Source organism: Eumetopias jubatus, unplaced genomic scaffold (assembly GCF_037043125.1).
Source record: "Eumetopias jubatus isolate StellerSeaLion01/CBP00866 unplaced genomic scaffold, mEumJub1_p1.0 scaffold_1, whole genome shotgun sequence".
In the NCBI taxonomy this organism is placed as follows: domain Eukaryota; kingdom Metazoa; phylum Chordata; class Mammalia; order Carnivora; family Otariidae; genus Eumetopias; species Eumetopias jubatus.
In genome coordinates this window covers 129,261,786-129,280,405 of record NW_028274807.1, presented here as the reverse complement: position 1 = coordinate 129,280,405, position 18,620 = coordinate 129,261,786, and the positions used below count along the sequence as shown (strand labels likewise).

General features: G+C 42.2%; 1 protein-coding gene across 1 annotated transcript in view; it reads left to right on the top strand.

The window, feature by feature from the left end:
* COL6A5 (collagen type VI alpha 5 chain) overlaps positions 1 to 18,620 on the top strand; it is a 100,472-nt gene that overhangs the window by 43,573 nt on the left and 38,279 nt on the right. The window contains exons 13-28 of the mRNA XM_028099230.1: positions 1,164 to 1,235; positions 1,580 to 1,606; positions 1,715 to 1,759; positions 1,847 to 1,900; positions 3,782 to 3,844; positions 4,730 to 4,795; positions 5,252 to 5,305; positions 8,978 to 9,013; positions 9,506 to 9,568; positions 11,023 to 11,085; positions 12,124 to 12,186; positions 13,509 to 13,571; positions 15,036 to 15,086; positions 15,208 to 15,243; positions 16,604 to 16,666; positions 17,912 to 17,974. Coding sequence (XP_027955031.1) covers positions 1,164 to 1,235; positions 1,580 to 1,606; positions 1,715 to 1,759; positions 1,847 to 1,900; positions 3,782 to 3,844; positions 4,730 to 4,795; positions 5,252 to 5,305; positions 8,978 to 9,013; positions 9,506 to 9,568; positions 11,023 to 11,085; positions 12,124 to 12,186; positions 13,509 to 13,571; positions 15,036 to 15,086; positions 15,208 to 15,243; positions 16,604 to 16,666; positions 17,912 to 17,974 — 882 coding nt within the window. The remainder of the gene's footprint in view (positions 1 to 1,163; positions 1,236 to 1,579; positions 1,607 to 1,714; positions 1,760 to 1,846; positions 1,901 to 3,781; positions 3,845 to 4,729; positions 4,796 to 5,251; positions 5,306 to 8,977; positions 9,014 to 9,505; positions 9,569 to 11,022; positions 11,086 to 12,123; positions 12,187 to 13,508; positions 13,572 to 15,035; positions 15,087 to 15,207; positions 15,244 to 16,603; positions 16,667 to 17,911; positions 17,975 to 18,620) is intronic.

Genomic DNA, 18,620 nt, shown 5'->3' with positions numbered 1-18,620 from the left:
TAACTTCTTGACTCTCAGTCTCCTGCTCTATAAACTGATATATTCCTCTAAGGCTCTAGTGCTGACCTAGTTTACAAAATGACCACTGAGGGGAATGCTCTAACCCACCCACCACATACCTGCAGAGGGGTCTTGGAGCCCACCCAGGTAGCATGGAGGTCCTTGAGCGTGGCTGTCTGGCCATGAGCCCACATCTGGCTAACAGTCCAGTCAACAGGAAGTCAAAATGTTTCAGCATCTCTCAGCAACATGTGGCCATGAGCAAGGCCTCCTGTTTTCCTGGGAATAATCTTCAGAATAAAGAAAGCAAAGCAGGAGGAAAGAAAATCCCTTCTCCCCTCCGCTACCAGGAAGGAAAGAATCAAGCTCATTGCTAAACAATTATTTATCCCAACAGCAAACCCTAAGCACCCATTCTGCACCCAGATCTGACTGAGCCAGGCACAAGGGACATAATTGGGTAAAGAGACAGTGAGGGGTTCCTGCCCTCAAGGAGCCCCACATTCCTTTTCTCTGGAGATTCATTTTACTCTAGCATTTACCTGTGTTTAAATATTTCCTGGGAGAAACAGGATTGATGGGAGACACACACATCATTGACCTTGAGCACTCTTCCCCCAGTAGATGGTCTGACTTTGGGGCTCTTTTACCTGGTGCTCACCTTTCTGTGAGCACTAGCACTTCCCATCCTTGAGTTCTTGTAGTAGTGGCCTGTCCCATCAATGGCTTCTACTCAGCTCTGGTCCTCTGGGACCAGCTTGCTTCAGTACCATCAGCAGTGCTGGCTTTTCCAGGGCAGCACTGGGACCTTGGGTACTGTGCCAGGGCCAACAGGTATTACTGGAGTATTTGAAAGGTGGCTGGAAGGGGAAGCGTCTTCCAAAACTTTTGTTGTGCTGCCTAATGAGGACAGTGAAGCAACTGGGCTCATCCTGCATCTCTGTGAGATCTTGGGTCTGTAAGGAAGCCCCCAAAGTTGACGGGGAAGGCGTTTGAATAGAGGGGAAAACCAGAGTTAAACGAATGCATTTGTGGAAGGCTGTGCTTTGTGTGGGGCTCAGAGTGCTCCTGTGCTCTAGCTTCAGTCGTAAAAAGCAAACAAACTGCTCGCAACTTCTGGCAAAAGAGTCACTTTGGATACCTGTTTGGTTGCTTTTTCTTAGGGAAGACGAGGAGAAATTGGACCCCCAGGAGATAAAGGGATTACTGGATGTCCAGGGGAGCAAGGTCAAAAGGTAAGGCTCTGCTGGAAATGTGATTTTGAATTCCCTACAACATGCTCTGTGTCTCTCTTCCTTCCCTCCCTCCTTTTCTCTCTCCCACCACCCCCCTTTGCCATTCTCCAGTTACATGTCAGTGTCCTCACCTGTGGACTAATTCTGCTTCTTAGAAATCTCAATGAGTTCAGAGCATTCATTCAATCCATCTATCATCCCTTTGTGGTTAGAGAGCCAGAAGCAATTAAAGGAACACACAATCACCTTCTTTAGGGAGGCAACACCTTCTTGCTCCAACAGCCTGTGAATCCACCTGCTGTCTGTCTTTGACATGTCAGTGAGAGAGATTTCATCTTTTACAGGGAGCCAAAGGATTTTCTGGACGTAAGGTACTGTAGTGTCTTCTCAGTCCAATTTGATTTCCCGATGGGATTAGTTTCCCAAAAAGCATGTGGCAGAGCCCTCCTCTGACCTGATGGCGCTCCATTGTCCCTTAGGGAGAGCAAGGAGAGGATGGGATTGACGGGCTGGATGGGGAAGAGGTAAGCCATCTTTCAGGTTACCATAACATTGTCACGAGGTTGTATTTCTCTTTAAATGGGAATTTTGTTTTCCTTGACTTCTTTTAGGGCTTTCGTGGATTTCCTGGGGAAAAGGGAGAAAAAGGTGATCCAGGATCTCAGGTAACACTTTCAATACATCAAAGAAGGAGAATTTGATAAGAGAGACAGTCTTAACTGCTGTGTAGCAGTGCTTAGTGGGGAAACACTGACAGCCGACTTGACCACAAAATGAAGTTCTGTTACTACTGAGTAGATGCTACAGTCCCGTTTGGGAATTTTCAAGAATTCCAGCGAGAAGGAATCGAGGCATGCAAGGTTCTTCTCTGGGCATATTCCTCAGAAGTCTGAAAATGAATGTTTTTGCCTGTCAGCGGCTTCCATGTTCTCTTTATTGCATCAGGAAAAAAAAAAAAAAACCCAACATAAAAAGCAAGGGAAAAATACAGAATTATTTTGGAGACCTTGCTATAGCAAATCACAGTGAAACATTTTTTACCTTAAATTTGTTTCAATACTTATTAATATGTCCCTACTTAGTACCAAGCAGCTCAGTTTTTATGTTCTGATCCATTTATTTATCCAATATTTTGAATACCTGGCATGTGCCAAGCACTGAGTTAAGTGCTAAAGATTCAGAGATGAACCACACTGTCCTTGTCCTCAAGGATCCCTGGCCGTAGAAAGACAGATATATTAATAGCTAATGACAGTGCAGAATGCGATTGAGGCCATGTTGTAGGCAGCTACATGAGAGTCTAGAGAAGGGCACCTAACTCAGCAGGGTAGGGAGCAAGTCCAGGAAGTCTTCCTAGAAGAAATGGTCCCTGAGCTGAAGATGATAGGCATTAGCAAGACATGGAGGAAGGGATTCCAGACAGAGGGAACAGCACAAGCAAAGACATGCAGGCTTGGGGGCACTGCAAGTTGAGCATTAGAGCTCAGGTAGAGGGAGGTGAGGCTCTAGAGGTGGTGGGAAGAGGTTGGGAAGGCACTGGTGGGTCATGTGGAGGAGTTAGGCTCTTAACCATTAAGCAATTGTGAGTCTTTGAATGATTTTAAGTACAGGGACCACAATTGAATTTGAATGTCAGAAATATTACTTGGCAGTAGTATGGAGGATGTGTCATATGATACATAGATACAAGGCAAAGATGAGAGGATCTAGAATAATTGAGGTGAGAAGTGATGAAGGCTTCAAGTAAAGCAACGTCGGTGAGAACAGACACAAGACTTACGAAGAACCTAGCAGGGCCCGGGCTGGAATGAGCAGCTAGAGCGCAGGATTGAAGAAAGTGCTCATTCTCAGAATTATGCAAAGCGTGAGTGTCTCCCTAAATTTTGCACCCTGTGGTAACTTGCTTCTCTTACTCTAGTTCTGGCTCTGGGACATAAGGTCTCTAGATGTAGGTGATCAGAGACGCAGGAAATGAGTAGTCAGTCAAAATGCCTTCAAGGACCCTGGTTTGGACAAGCTGAATTGGGAACACTTGAGTTTGAGGTGACAAGTGGAACATTCCTGTGAAGGTTTCCAGTGGGCAATTTAATTATAACTGTCAGAAGTTCCTAGACCGGCTGCGATGTCCAATACACTACTACTAATATATGACAATTTAAATTCAAATTAGTGAACATGAAAAATTCTGCTCTTCAGTTGTCCTAACCACATTTCATGTGCTCAGTAGCTACCTATGGCTAATGGCTACCATGTTGGACAATGCAAATATAGAACATTTCTATTACTGCAGAAAGTTCTGTCAGATGTGCCATGCTAAATCATGAGAGTTTTCCCATTGCTCAGCCTCACCATAGGTAATCCTGACTATAGGCTTAAAACTGCACTGAGTATTGCTTGAGAAGTCTGAGGAAACTGGCTGGGAGAGAGGAACATGGATCATTTCATCTGATTGGTTTTCTTGCCCCCAAAACACACACTTGACATTTTAACACCATTATAAAACCCTCATACAAGCTAACTCAGAAATTTATTTTCTTTTTTTCCAGGGCAGCCCAGGTTCCAGAGGCCCCCCTGGGGGATATGGGGAGAAGGGCTTTCCAGGAGATCCTGTAAGTTACTTGGGTCTAGTTGACTCTGAATTGTGTAGTTGCTCCAAGTTGCTCCCTCCTTTCCCATGTGTCTCCCATTAACCTATAGGTGAAGGCTTGTCTTGGGAGTCGGCGTAGTAGGTGTTGACTGAGACTTAACTGCTTATGAAAAAAATCTGTGTGCATCTGATCTTGGCTGATTATATTGGAAATTTGGAGCTGGGAAATGTTCCATCCTAATCACCCTTAGTGTTATGTTGAGACTTTCAAGTTCCTTTTGGGGAGAAATTTCCATAATTTTGCTTATTGGGCTTCTAATCTTACAGATTCCATATTTGCAGACTTGATTAAAAAGGAATCTTATTGCGGGCGCCTGGGTGGCTCAGTCTTTAAGCGTCTGCCTTCGGCTCAGGTCATGATCCCAGGGTCCTGGGATCGAGTCCCACATCGGGCTCCCTGCTCAGCGGGAAGCCTGCTTCTCCCTCTCCCACTCCCCCTGCTTGTGTTCCTGCTCTCGCTGTCTCTCTCTGTCAAATAAATAAATAAAATCTTTAAAAAAAAAAAAAGGAATCTTATTGCATCTCTAAGGGAGTAGCATAAGCATGTTTGGACTAGTGCATCACTGAAGCTGCCAATACAGAGAAGAGAAAATCATCATGGTGTCTGCAGGTGGTCTTTAGCAAACACTCTTATCGCTTCATTTGTCACCAAACCCTCTTCAAACTTGGGGATATATTATTGTCATTTTTTCAAAAATCTATCAGTTGCAAATATGGTGAATTTTCTCTTACCCTTCCTTACTTAACCCAAATTAGCTTACTACTTGAATATTGTACCATGGTATTTGGAAAAAAAAAAAAAGCTGATATTTCTTTGTTCTAAAATACTTTTTAAATCTTCCTCTAGGGTTATCCAGGACAAAACAGTAACATCAAAGGACAAAAGGGCTCCAAAGGAGAACAAGGAAGACAAGTAATTGGATCTATTTTACAGACATAGAATCTATAGACCTATTTTACATATGTATGAATGACTAATTCTGTTACTGAGCTGAGACTTTCATAAAGTCTAAATTAATTACTTAGTAAAATATGTAACCCTTCTATAATTGAATAACACCCCTAAGTTCATATGTAGAAGAGCCTTATTTCCTGAAAACAAGACACATCTGTAGTAGGTTACACTTCCATGGGTAAAATTATTAAGTTTCTGGCAGGTGATATTATATGGGGAAACTGCTAGTTAGCAGTGCATGTTGCTATACCATTTTCCTCTTTAATAGATACAGACCCAATAGTGTTAATATGCAGAAAGATTCTAGCATGATACATTTGTTCTGCTGTTTTAATAGTGCATGAGGTTTTTATGCTGATGTAGTTATTCAGAATCTTGTGTCTTACAATCTTGGGGAAACAATTGTATTTCTAGGGTAGAACTGGACAGAAAGGGACACCAGGCAATCCCAATTCCAGAGGAAGTAGGGTAAGTATTTCCGTGAACGTTTATTTTCTGTCCTTATCACCTGAAGGTGCCACAGAAGCATTCACAATATTTGCCACTGCAGAGCTGGCTGGTCCAGGGCTGATACATTGGTACTATTGTCATTTGGGGCCAGATGATGTGAGGGGCTATCATGTGCTTTTATAGGATGTTTCAGAGCATCCCTGTTCTCTACCCACTAGATGTCAGTAGCTCACTCCCCCCAAGTTGTGATAGACAAAAATGTCTGCAGATTTTGCCAAATGTCTGGGATGAGGGTAGTGGGGAATGGGGGGGGGCGGGCAAAATCACTCCTTCTTGAGAACCTCTGTGACAGTCTGCCTTCCTCTTTCCATCTTCCAGAAGCTTTTGAATGTCTTTGGAGAGTCAGTGCCTTTAACATGAAAGCCCTCCTCCAGCAGCTTAGCATCTTTGAGCTTCTGTAAGAAAATTGGGTAAACATACTCTCTTTCTCTTCAAGTGTTGCCAATGGGAAAGAAGAGTTACAGATAAGTTTCTCCTGAATGAACCAAAACACTGGTGACTAGGGCCAAGCCTGTGGCAACCTTGAGACCCTAGGACAACTTTATAGCATCTCATGTGATATGAAGCCTAAAACAGGGATATTAGATTTTCCCTTCTTTTTAAGGAACAACTAAGAAAATCACTTTTCTTTTTGTGGACTACTGAAGTGAGAGGTGACATTTCCAATGTGTTAGAAACCCTTTTATTGGGTGCCTGGGTGGCTCAGTTGGTTAAGCGTCTGCTTTTGGCTCAGGTGGTGATCCTGGGGTTCTGGGATCAGGCTCCCTGCTCAGAGGGGAACCTGCTTCTCCCTCTGCCTCTGCCTCCCCTCCTCCATCTCCCATGAATAAATAAATAAAATCTTAAAAAAAAAAACCTTTATCATGCACTCAGAATGGAGATTATAAAAAGACAATAATGCACAGAGCCCTAGATTTATTTGGCCCCGAGCTTTATTCAAGAGGGAACTGAAAATACTTGGCTTGCTTTTCTATTACAGATTTGGAGTCTTCTCATCACTTTGAAGGCTGTGGCTGATTGCCTTTCTCTCTGGAATAGATAGTAGAGAAATGTGTTTTAATTCCTCTTGCCTTTGTTTATCTTGAATCATAGTTCTTAAGGGATAAGATCTATGGTCAGATGGCTTAGGTGTCCCGGTGCTTCTGGTAAAAATTCTTTGGGACTTTGCCCTCTCTCCACACAAGAGAATTAAAATTAACTGGAGGAAGCAGCAGAGCAGCAAGATGCCCCAGATGCAATGAATTTTAAAGATAAATAGGTATTTTTGTTGGTTTAAGAGAAAATACTCTTAGTTTGAGAGAACTTTGTAACTGCCACCATCAATCAAGCACTTTTTGAAAAGAGCTGCTAGGGGTGGGGTTGGGGATTACTACTTGGACAAACCAGCCAATGACTTTAAGTCAGTTCAGAGACAGGAGGCTCTCAGCCTCCCTCTCCCATCTTCATCCACATCCCTGCCCAGCTCCTACCTTGGTAACCAGTTTTCTCCTGAATTGAACAAGGCATTGTGAATATAAAACAGCATCAAGCTTTTCTACCTCTTCCCCCACCTTTCCAGTGAAGGCCAGAATTCTCTCTGAGGGTCAGAGGATCTTAAGTAGGTGACAGGTTCTAAGAACACAAGCAAACGTGTAAGACACTGCCTCCTCTGTGACAGAATTCCAACTTAGGCAAGTTAATTGTACCAGCTGTTGCCAAAACAGTGGAGTGATGTACTGAGAACCAGAGGACCTGAAATGACATTCCAGGCCCCTTGGTTTTAGCCTACCACACACAAATGCTTATAAATAATAGCACTTATACTTCTGTAGCATTTATTTTGTGCCAGGTCCTGATCAGATCACTCTCAAATATTAAATCCTCATAACAAACCTAATAGGTAGATACTGTTATTATATCCATTTTACAGATGAGAATACTCAAGGACCCTTGGGCAACTTGCCCAGGATCAGGATAGGTAGCAAGTGGCAGAACTGGGGTTTGGACCCAGACCATCTCACTCCAGAGTCTGGGGTCCTAACCTCCCGGCTAAGACTTATTGCACAATTGCTCTGTGCCACACAGGCTTTAAGGGGCAGTGTCGAGCTCAAGAGTGCCTGACTTCTAAAGACACATCCCTAAACATTGTGCAGTATTGTCTGATGTGGAATAAATGTTCTTTTACCCTTTTTAATGGAATTATGACATCGCAGGATAACAGTGGCCTCAACTTCTGTTTGCCATTTCTTCCCTACTTTCATATGTCAAGAGCTCTATAGTCACCTCAAGGTACAAAGAGCTGACAAGGTACAATGGATAACTTCTCCCAAAGGGCATTTGCATTTTGAAAGGAGAGTCCCTGAGTGGGGGGCAGAACCCCAGTGGAGGAATTCCTATCATCAGCCAACCTGGTGGAGATGATACTTGGTCAGGTAGTTCACTCGAAGGAACTCTAGAAGGTAGGCAGCTGAGAGAAAACCGATTCTCAAATAATTTCCATGGCTACCTTTCTGAATGCATGAATAGAATTATTTTATTTTATTTTATTGTTATTTTTCGATGTTTTATTTTTTAATTTAAATTCAATTAGCCAACATTTAGTACATCCTTAATGTCAGATGTAGTGTTCAATAATTCATAGAATTTTTTTTAAAGTCCTTAGGAGGGCATGTGACGTAATGAGCACTCAGTATTATATCAGACTGATGAAGCACTGACCTCTACCTCTGAAACTAATAATACATTGTATGTTAGTTAATTGAATTTAAGTAAAACTTTTTAAAAATAAAGTCTTTGTCTTGTACCTAAAGTAATCATAGTTGTTTATCACAATACAAAGTAAATTGATGGTTGAGATATTCCACAGCTCGCTCAAAGGGGCAGGGGCGAGGGGGGCTTGAGGGTACAGATTTTATTGTTGCTGTTTAGGCGGAAAGAAGTTAGGATCTGAGATCTGAATCATCTGCCTTGATCACAGTCTGGAAAGGACGGGGCGTGGCAAAACAGCCACTAGGGGGAGAGCCTGAGCTGGCAACATGGAAATCACCTCGGGTTAAGTGCAGGCAGATTTCTAGCTTCAGAGATCAGCCCCTTTCTCAGATGAGTGTGGCAGTGCCATTGGACCACCACATAGTTGAGCAGACCCCATCAGCCATTTCCTTCTTGTAGAATTCCATGGAAACAAACCTCAGCGGGCCCATGTGAAGCACTGAATCTCACAATTTTTACTCTCCCTAAGATACTTTCAGGGCCTCGGACAGAGAGATGGAGAGGACACAGCTTGTTCTCACATAGGAAGCCTCTGATTAGCAGAAAGTACTTGTGGACTTGCTGAAGAGGGAAAGATAGAAGACAGGTTCTTCAGAATGATTTGGTTCTCCAAACAGCCTCCCGAATAGTTGTCAGAGGCTGTTAGACTGGAGCTGGATCTGTAACGACTTTCAGATTGGCTTTCAATCAATCCCCCAAATGTTAGTCTATAATGAAGTGCCCAGTGTGAAAACTTGTCTTTGGAAAGTGCCTTGGGGAAACCATTTCTGTGAGCTACTCATTACTTACGTCTGTCAGGGAATGAAACAGGCTGGTTTGCCTCTAAAGAATCCTCCATCTGGATACATATACAACACTAACACTTTGCCTTTTCTGTTCCAGGGAAGGGAAGGCCGAAGGGGGCCCCCAGGTGTCTCGGTAAGTACCCTTTACTTCCTGCCTTCCATGGTAGACGGTTCCAAGGAGATTTCTTATATGCAGATGGCCCTGGGAATGAATGAGCGTTTGACAAGGACGTTGTAGGAAGTGCAGAGCACTAGACATGGCCCCACTGATGCGGGGAAACACAAGGGTCCATCAGTTCAGCTGCCAGGAACTGGACAGGCCTGACCTAAGGCAGAACCCCCTTCACAGACATGTCCTAGACAAGAGGACTTGCTGTCCATTTGACTGCTTTTCACCCACACCGGGAGTTGACTGCACGAGAGTGAAATTCTTTACTAGAGTCAGAAATGATCTTGTGTTCATTTTTTAGTATGGAAATGAATAAAATCCTAGACCAAGTAAGGGGTGAGCCAAGATTCAGTCAAAATAGTACCAATGTACTATATATTATAGTACTAGATAGTATAAAGAGATAATCTATATGGAAACTGAAGAAAGTGTTAACACTGAAAACTCGTTCATCAGGGGGAGCCGGGAAATCCTGGACCTCAAGGTACCCAGGGAGCTGACGGATTACAAGGCCCACAGGTGTGTTGAAGAATTTTGTAAATATTGATATATAATGCTGAGTTATCCTGATGGGAAGTCGGTGGGTAGTTCTGTATAAACATAAATAACTGAGAAATGTTTAATCTGCTCTCGCCTTTCTCCTTGGACCATGTTTCTGGAATTCTACATGGAAGAGTGATTTTTCTCCGTCAAACCTTCTCCTATTTTGAATAGAGGAAATGGATGCTCTTGTGCTCACCACTATTGTATCAGCTTGTTAGTAATAATGAGTTATTAAAACCTTAATATTATTAGTAATGAATATAAGGATCAACAAATTGGTTTTCCTTATTAACTGAAGCCCTGCACACAGATCCCATGAAGGAAAGTTAGGAATTGGAAACTATTACTCAACTCATCTAAAACTGATTCACAGGGGGTGAGTGTGCTTTTAGAATATTATTGATGGGGCTTTACATGAGCCATTTTTTTCTTGGTCATATCATTACTGATATGAGCGTCGGAGTCAGGACATCTCTGTCTCTCATGTTGGAAAGATGCTGGGGTCATCCCTAGGTAATGGTTTTGTAATACACAAGTATTTAGTTACCTTATGAAGCCCCCTGTAAGCCAGAACTTGTCTGGAAGGTGTGCATAGACCTAAGACCTTCTCAAGAGTTCATTTTTCTTCTAGGAAGTTTCAGATGATTCACACTAAGGTAGAATTTGGTATTCTCTTGAGGATTCCGGGGTCCCTGAACCAAGCCACCAGCTAGCAAATCCTTTAGACTGAGTAACCATGGGATCAGTCTAGATCTATCCCCAGGCTTTGTAGGGAAGGGGTGATGTTACCTCAGCTACTCTAGGGTCCCTTTGATACTTAGGGAGTGAACCAAGGCTAGTCCAGTGGGTGCAACCACCATTTGCACTGGGCAGCTGAGGCCATTTTATAGCTGGTGCTTTGGTAGTGGGAAAATTTATCAGCACCTCTAGTTTTTTCTTCTACGTAAAAGATCTGTATGTGTATTGTATGGTAAATATAGTATATATACATGTATTTGTTGGTAAGTATAGTAGAAAATATGCTTAAATTCCTCTGCTAAAATGTCCTTTTGTGTGAACTTGAAACAACTTTGCTCTCTATTTTACACATTGATGATAAGGACTCTGGCCCAGGTAACCTGCCCCAACAAAGGAATCCATCTGACTGCTATTTACATCTTCCTTCCTTCTTCTAAGGGTTTTATTTCTCCCTTTGCTCTCCTTTTCATTTCTCCCTGTCAGAGTGGGATGCTCTTAGACCCAGGCAAGAATTCCTTGATAAAATCTGTACCACTGAGTCTGGGCCTCCTCTCCATTCTTATTGTAAGATATGCTTAACCTCAGAGTTAAAAGGCTACTTGAAGGGTTGGACCAGTGCTTTTCTGTGGACGTGTTTCATAAGTACGTTTTCATTGCTTCATCGCACTGTATTTCTTTTGTTACCACAAAAGGGGTTAAATGGAATTCCCGGCAGGAAAGGAGAGAAGGGAAACGAGGGGCATAAAGGACCTCAGGTGAGTAACCCAGGAATGGTCTCCAGCAACACCATTTCCTCTTACTTCAAACACATCTTCCTATATAGTTTATTTTATATTATCTACATATAGGGTATTTTATTTTTCAATCAACTTGGGACAGACTTGGGGGGAAAAACTGGGGACAAGTTTTTAGCATAGCTCTGATTCCTTGCATGTCTCTTAAGCCCTCTCTCTCTCCTTCACTGGGTTTTGCTGGGATGGTACAAACCCATCGCCTCAGCCTGAAGAAAGCATTTGGAAGAATACAAATCCTGCTGACTTCTGGACATTTCAAATCCTAACACACTATTCTGGTTTTTCTGACTTTTAAAAATCTATCTGTGCCATGCGTCTCTCCATTGACTGTAGATATTTGAAATTGACTCTACAAAGATCCTTTGTTACCCAAATTGACTTGAATCCTCAGCTCAGCTTTGAATTCACCCTCTGAATCTATTTGGTCCCTGAGTTTCTGACAATGAGTAATACGAGTTCGGATGGTGAGGGATTCCTATGAAAAATGTTCTGAATCTGTTCAGTTCTTCAGCTCTGACAGCAGGAGCTCAGAAGAGAAGGAATACCTGTGTTTGCCCAGTTATGGACCCAGCATGTTCGTGGAAGATACTTTTGCCCATTTGCAGATTGGGACTGAAACACATTCTGCTTTGGACGTGCACATGGTGTAGTGCACACAAGTGGCAATGTCTCATTCTCATAAAATCAGTACATTATAACAAATCTGTGGCATTTAGAACTAACATTTGTCATGTCAAGGGCACCTTTTCTATTTCTCACTAAGGCCCCACATGGACCAGTAGTATCCTTGCAGAGGAAGACTTATGGTCCTCTAACCAGGACTATACCCTGAGTCACCTGTTTTGCGTGCAGATGTCTCTCTCCCCTGGGTGGCTGGGTCTCTTGTTAAGGAGGCATCAAGGAGCTGTTGGAAATGACATGAAGAAAAGCAAAACTAATCTAATGGGTTTTCTAAGAATTGCTACAGGGCCAACATATGTGTCTCACAATTTCATTCAGGGCTCTTCTGGGCCAGTGGGAGCTAAAGGGAACGTTGGAAGTCCTGGGCCTTCAGGAAGAAAAGTAAGTGTTACCTCTTTAAGATGTCAAGTACTGAGAAAAAAGTACCTCCCTTCTTTTCTTGATTTCCATGTTAATTCCTCACATGATCCAGGAACCATCAACCACCCACCGGCTTTCTGCTGATAACGTTCTTTTCCTCCCATTGAGCAAAGAATTTCTAACTGCTTATCTCTTTCCTGAAATGGCCCCATTTCACTAAGAGAGACGCAGTGATCTCAGACATGAAACAACTCTGAAAAATCTCTTCACCTCCCCAGTGTCCTGAATGCAGAGTCCAGGAGGGAGGTAAGGGGTGTCCAGACTCAAATCTGTTTGTGCATACAGTTCTCTAATTCACCCTACTGTCTCTGAAGCGGCTCTGTTGGAGTCTGTCAGATCGCAGACTATTGGCCCATTCAAAATCCCACTCCCCTGGTTCAAATCTTCCGGGGGCTCCCTGCTCCGGGGCCAGGTTTGCGGGCCAGGCAGCTGTGCGGTCACGCTGGGGGCTGAGCTCAGAAGGGCCCCATGCTTGGTTTAATGTCCTGCTGTCACCATCTTGAAAGTCTTCGAATTTGAGGATGGGGCCTATGCTTTCACTGTACACTGAGCCCCACAAATTATGCAGCCAGTCTTAACTTCCCTATGGCTCTTAGGAAAATTTCCAAACTTTAAAGCAGCTTAGAAGGCCCTCTGACCCTGTTTAGTTCTGAGGCTTCAGAGCACTTCTCCCTCCTGCACGCCTGCCCCAGGCTTCTCACCAATGCCTTCCCTCTACCCAGACAATCCTCACTCCTCCCACGATCCTTTTTCTGTCTCACATAACTTAGCCGTCAAGCCTCAGCGCCCCTGCTCCTTTCCTTCAGGCAGCTCGCCTCCCTAGCCCCACCAAATCCAATTTAGATTCCCCTCTCCTTCACTGCTGTAGCCCCCTGAGTTTATAATTGCCTGTCTAATCGTCTCTCTTTCCAACCACATTTTTTTTTTTTTTGGTGAGTCAGGACCACATCTATCTTGTTCAACATTTTATTTTCCGGGAGAGTAAATCCTTGGATGGGCAAACACATCAGCCAATGAATCAACTTTCCCTGGAGATTTTCTACTCTTCGCCTTCTCCTTCAGTCATTCCCATCCCCCAGGGAAAGCAGTGCTTGTGCCCAGGCTTGGGCTGTGCTGCAGTTTTCTGCTTACCTTTGGGGAGATCGTTACTCGTTTCCTACACCCCATCTCCTTGCTGAGCACTGAACCCTCACTGAGAGGCTCGAGTCTCCCCATCTCAACTCCTATGGTGGGAGCCACGTTTTATTTTACTGATCTGAAGCTCTTTTTGTCTCACTTACTAGGGAGAACCTGGAATTCTTGGAGATCCAGGGCCAATGGGGCAAACCGGACAGAGAGGAAGACAGGTATGACATTTTAGGACCCTTAACTTTTCACTGCTCCAAGTGCTCAGTTCTGTGGTAAAGAGAAGGGGACTGATGCCACCAGCCTAAGCGCCTGGGGTATTGAAAGGTATTTTAGGACCTCCTAGGAAGATGCAGGGACATACTCGCACCCCCTGCAGCTCTCCCTCTATAGCTAGTCTGTCTGTTAAAGCACGGGAAAACAGCCCGAGGGAAAGGGGGGCTTGCAGAAAGGATAATGGATAAATTACAGCAGGACATTTCAATATTTTCACAACCAGTATGGCCATATAGATGCATGGCAGTTGAAAAACAGAATTACCCATCTCTCTCCCTGTCTTGCAAAACTCTACGGCAACAGCAAGAAGAGGGGAGTAGAGCCAAAAAATGAGCCATCTGTTCTAGTGGCTCTCCATACCAGCATCTCTGTCCATGGAACAGCCAATATAGGAAAGATTTTTTTCATTTCTTTTCAAAAATAATGTTTATTATAAGCATTATATATCGATATTGTAGAAAATTTACCAAGCATAAAAGATGGGAAATGGGGAAGAAAAATTCCCCATAATCTCACTATTTTGAAATATATATTATTAACATCCTGGAGATACCAAAAAAATTACTCAATTTTTCCCTTTTACCAGTGTATCATGAGCATATTTCCATGTCATTACATTTTCCCCTAAACATCACTTTTAATAGCTTCAAAATATTCTACTGAATGTGTATACCTTAGTTCATTTGACCAATCTCTTGCTATTGAATACCTGATTGTTTTCAATTTTCTATTGTCATAAACAGCACAGCAATGAACATTATTGTATCTAACTAAATTTTTAGACAAAATCATAATTTCTATGTAGAAATTTCCAGAAGTAGCGTGACCAGTTCAAAGAACATGTATGTGCCTATTTAAGTTAAGCTTTGAACTCTTTTGCAAAGTGGCCTCAGGAATATTCAAATGATACAATGCACCCATGTGTTATGTAGGAGAATGTGCGCTTCAGGGCATCCACACCCACAGTGGGCTTTGTCACTTTCTTTTTTTGATCTTTACCAATTAACAAAAAATAGCATCTCATTACTGTTTCAGATTGCATTTCTTTGGTTACTAGTGAGGAGGACATTTTCCCGTATGGCTATCAGCCGTTAGCAATTCTTCTTTGGGGAAATTCCTCAGCATGTCCTCTGAATCAGCTTCAGTATTCCAGGCAAGTAACTGCCGCTGAGTCCCTTGGTCCTGAGCATCCCTCTGCCCTCGGCAGTATTTGCAGGGTGGAGCTGGCCAAAGTACCAGGGCATATAGCAGGAAATGAGGAAAACCCAGCAATGTGCATGTCCCCAGAGCTCAAGGTCACTGATAAGGCCCCCTCCACTGGAAGTCCCCAGTGCTTCTCTCCTGCTACCAGTATAGATTGCAATTAAATTTCACTTTTGAGAAATTAAAATGAACTGGTATGTTCACAGGGAGATTATGGCATCCCAGGCTATGGTCATATGGGACGAAAAGGAATCAAGGTAAATATGGAAAGCAATTATTTCTTTAATTGATGAAATCAACCTAAATAATATAAGAAGAAACGATCATACTGCAGAAGTGGTCTGTTGATTTATTTATGTTCTTTGCTGCAAATTGTAGGGCCCAAGAGGTTTCCCTGGAGATATGGGGCAAAAGGTACTGTGCACATGACCTTGTTTTGAAATTACCATGACCTTAACTTTCTACTTGAGAATTAAGGTTAAAGAAAAAAAGCAAAAAAGCAGGGCAATTGTTTTGCCAGGGCTTCCCGAGTAAAGGACCATACTTAACTACTCTGGACCTTTAAATTGGAAAAGACTGTGCTGTCCTTCGTTGCCTGATGTGCCCGGTCTTGAAACTCCTACCTCTAGACATCCTCTCAAGTCTAGTTCTTCTGTGCTCTTGCTTTCTCTGCCTCGGGAATCTCATTCCAAACTCTTGGCTTCCGCTATTGCTCTTTGTTCTTTATCATTGTGGCCTTCACTTCCCCTTGCCTGGAAGGTGGCAACATTCTTCTCATGGTCTCCATTTCCACCTTCTCCCTGCTTCAGTTAGTCCCAAACACCGCTGTCACTTGGCGTCTTCGACAGAATGACCTACTCGTGTTCCTCTCCTGAGCAAACGTTTCCAGAATCCCTCCTAGCCTTCCAGATTGAAATCCCCCTCTGTGCTCTACCACTAGACATACCTTCCTTTTCAGTCCGAGCAGCCCCTGTTCTTGTACACTGGAATTCTGGGATAAGATTTCCTTTTTCTTTTCTTTTTTTTAAGTGTCCTGTCCAGAAGAGTATCTTCCAATAGTTGGTGCTCAAATTAAAATACAAAATATGGATTACAAAAAATTGAATGTCTAAGCAAATCAAATCAACTACAGGAAAACAGTCCATTTTTGAATCCTCTTAAAAGTGCTTTCAATGGATGAATTACCAGAAGAGATTCTTTTCTTAGCTAGAGAAGGGTGCAAGAGGGAACTATATAACTAACTACTAGGACAACAGTTCTCATTGCAGAAGACCAGTTTTCTAATTTACTGATAAAGGGAGAAAATTAGCATATTTCAGTTTAGGGATAAATGTGAAATTAGTTTGTTGATAAATAGGTACTAAAATTCATTTCCCACCAAGGTCAGAGCAAATTTTTTTTTTTTTACCTTCAGCTTTTTCAGAAATGACTCATGAATTTAGGAAGTAATTATTTAGTATTTTCTGTAGTTAATACTCCATATGTTTTCCCTGATCATCAAGCATTTTTTCTTTAGATATTTTTAGTAACTGATTGGGCAGCCATTTCCTTGATATTCATGCATAAATATTTGTATTCTTAGAAAATTAAAAATAGTTTGGGGAATATTTAGGTGTATCAATAACTTAGTTCCAAGCAACAGGAGAAGGTGACATTTAATGTTTAATATATAGTATAGTTATAAGATCAATTAGGTTTTAGATTAGAGAGAATTATTTTTATTCTTTCATAGCAAATATTTTAATATATTGATTTCTTATATCTGAATCTTTAGGGTGCTGTTGGTGATCCTGGAATTCCTGGGGGTCCTGGACCCAAAGGATTTAGGGGATTAACAGTAAGTGACCTATAATTCCAGAAATAATAAAATGTTTCTTTAGAAGACTGTGGCTTTTATGTTGTAATGATAAATGTGGTTTATTGCTCTAACCCAAGGGCATCTGAAATGCCACTTCCTGGCTTTGTGACCTTCACCACAGCATTTCAGGGTCTCTCTTTCTATAACATGAGACTTGAACTTGACACCAAAGATCACTTTCAGCTCTAAAATTCTATGTTTTCATGAATCTGAACTATTTTAAAGATTTATAGATTGATAACTGGCTATTCCAAGAAATGTCAGTGCCTTCCAGTGTTTTCTAAGCCACATATTAAAGCCCAGAATATTAACCCGGAGTGGAAATGCAGCTGACATCTTCCCGCTGTGTTCCTGAGAGTTTTCTGACCGTTCCATTACCCATACCCAAGGTCATCTAGGGCATTCATTTTAAGGAAGGCTGTTGAGACCTTCTAATTAGCCAAGTGTAAAGTAAAATGTTATAGTTTTTTAAAAAACAAAATGCTGAGACAAGCATCTTTTCATTTGGAAGTGTGAACGTAACATCAGTGGTCATTATCAGCATGAAAGAGATATTTTCCATCTGGCTGGATAAATGTCATTAACATCTGTATCTATCACCTTGAAGTATGGGAATGACACAGCCCACCCATGTCCTCTTATGTATGTGGAGAATTATTTTTTGTATTTGATCCTTTGCAGATGGGAGGTTTTTAATTAGATCTCTGTGTGCCCTAGTATATTTGCTTTTTTTTTTTTTTTTTTTAGCACCAATCCTAGTTTATGACTAATTTAGATTCAAATGTACGGCCAGTGCCAGAGCAAAGTATGTCACTAAATGGAGGGTCTAAAAGGGAAATGGAGGTTTTCCAGTGGTTAAGAATGGCTATTTATATTACAAGTAAGGAATTTACTTGAGTTGAATTAATAGTTGCTTTCTTTAAAAACTTTTTTTTTAAGGGGCACTTGGGTGGCTCAGTTGGTTAAATATCTGACTGCTGATTTCAGCTCAGGTCATGATCTCAGGGTCGTGGGTTCAAGCCCCCACATCAGGCTTGTGCTCAGCCTGGAATCTGCTTGATATTCTCTCTCTTCCTCGCCCTCTGCCCCTCCCCCCACTGGTACACTCTCTAAATAAATAAATAAAATCTTAAAAAAATTTTTTTCAATTATAAAGCCTCATTAAAACTGAGGTCATTTCCATGGATAGACAGTGTGGAAACTAAAACATGTTTTTATCTGCAGCTCACCATAGGCCTGAAAGGTGAAGAGGGACCTCCAGGACCCCCAGGCCCTCCTGGACGGACAGTAAGTACACCATTAGAAATAAGTAGCCTATACTAGTTTCTAGGTTGTTCCCCAAAAGGGGTACAGATTTTAAAGTCAGAGCACTGGGTTCAAGTCCAAATTCTGCTTCTTGCTGGCTGTGTGCCCTTTGGCTGGTCACCTGTTCTCTCGGTTTACTTCTAAAATGGGGACAGCATATTCTGTCCTACCTCCTCAAAAGGTAGCAGTGAGGACCGGATTCTCAAATGGGAGCACTCTTTGTGAATGATAAAGTTTAGTGCAAATATTAGCTGTAACTGTTATTTATTTATTTTTTTTTTACTAAAGTTTAAAAATAGGGATGGGAATGTATAAGCATCATAAAGGTGTCCTGGCAAAGTTCCAGCATGCAAGACAAGTTGATAGTTTTCCAAATCACTGTTGTTGCCTTCCCAACTTCAAAATATAGACTCCAGAGAGATTTGGAAATATAACCACAGCTTCACACTCTGCTTCCAAGTGCAAGAGAAATGTCACCTCTGGAAGCAATCCCAGGCAGAGTCAGGCATATCTCCCAGTGATGAAACGCCCCATATCTCTATTTTAGTGCCTCTTCTGTTATCATAATGATTTAGTTACACGTCTCTCTCCCCTGATGAGCATAGTCAGGTAAGAACTAAAAGTTGCC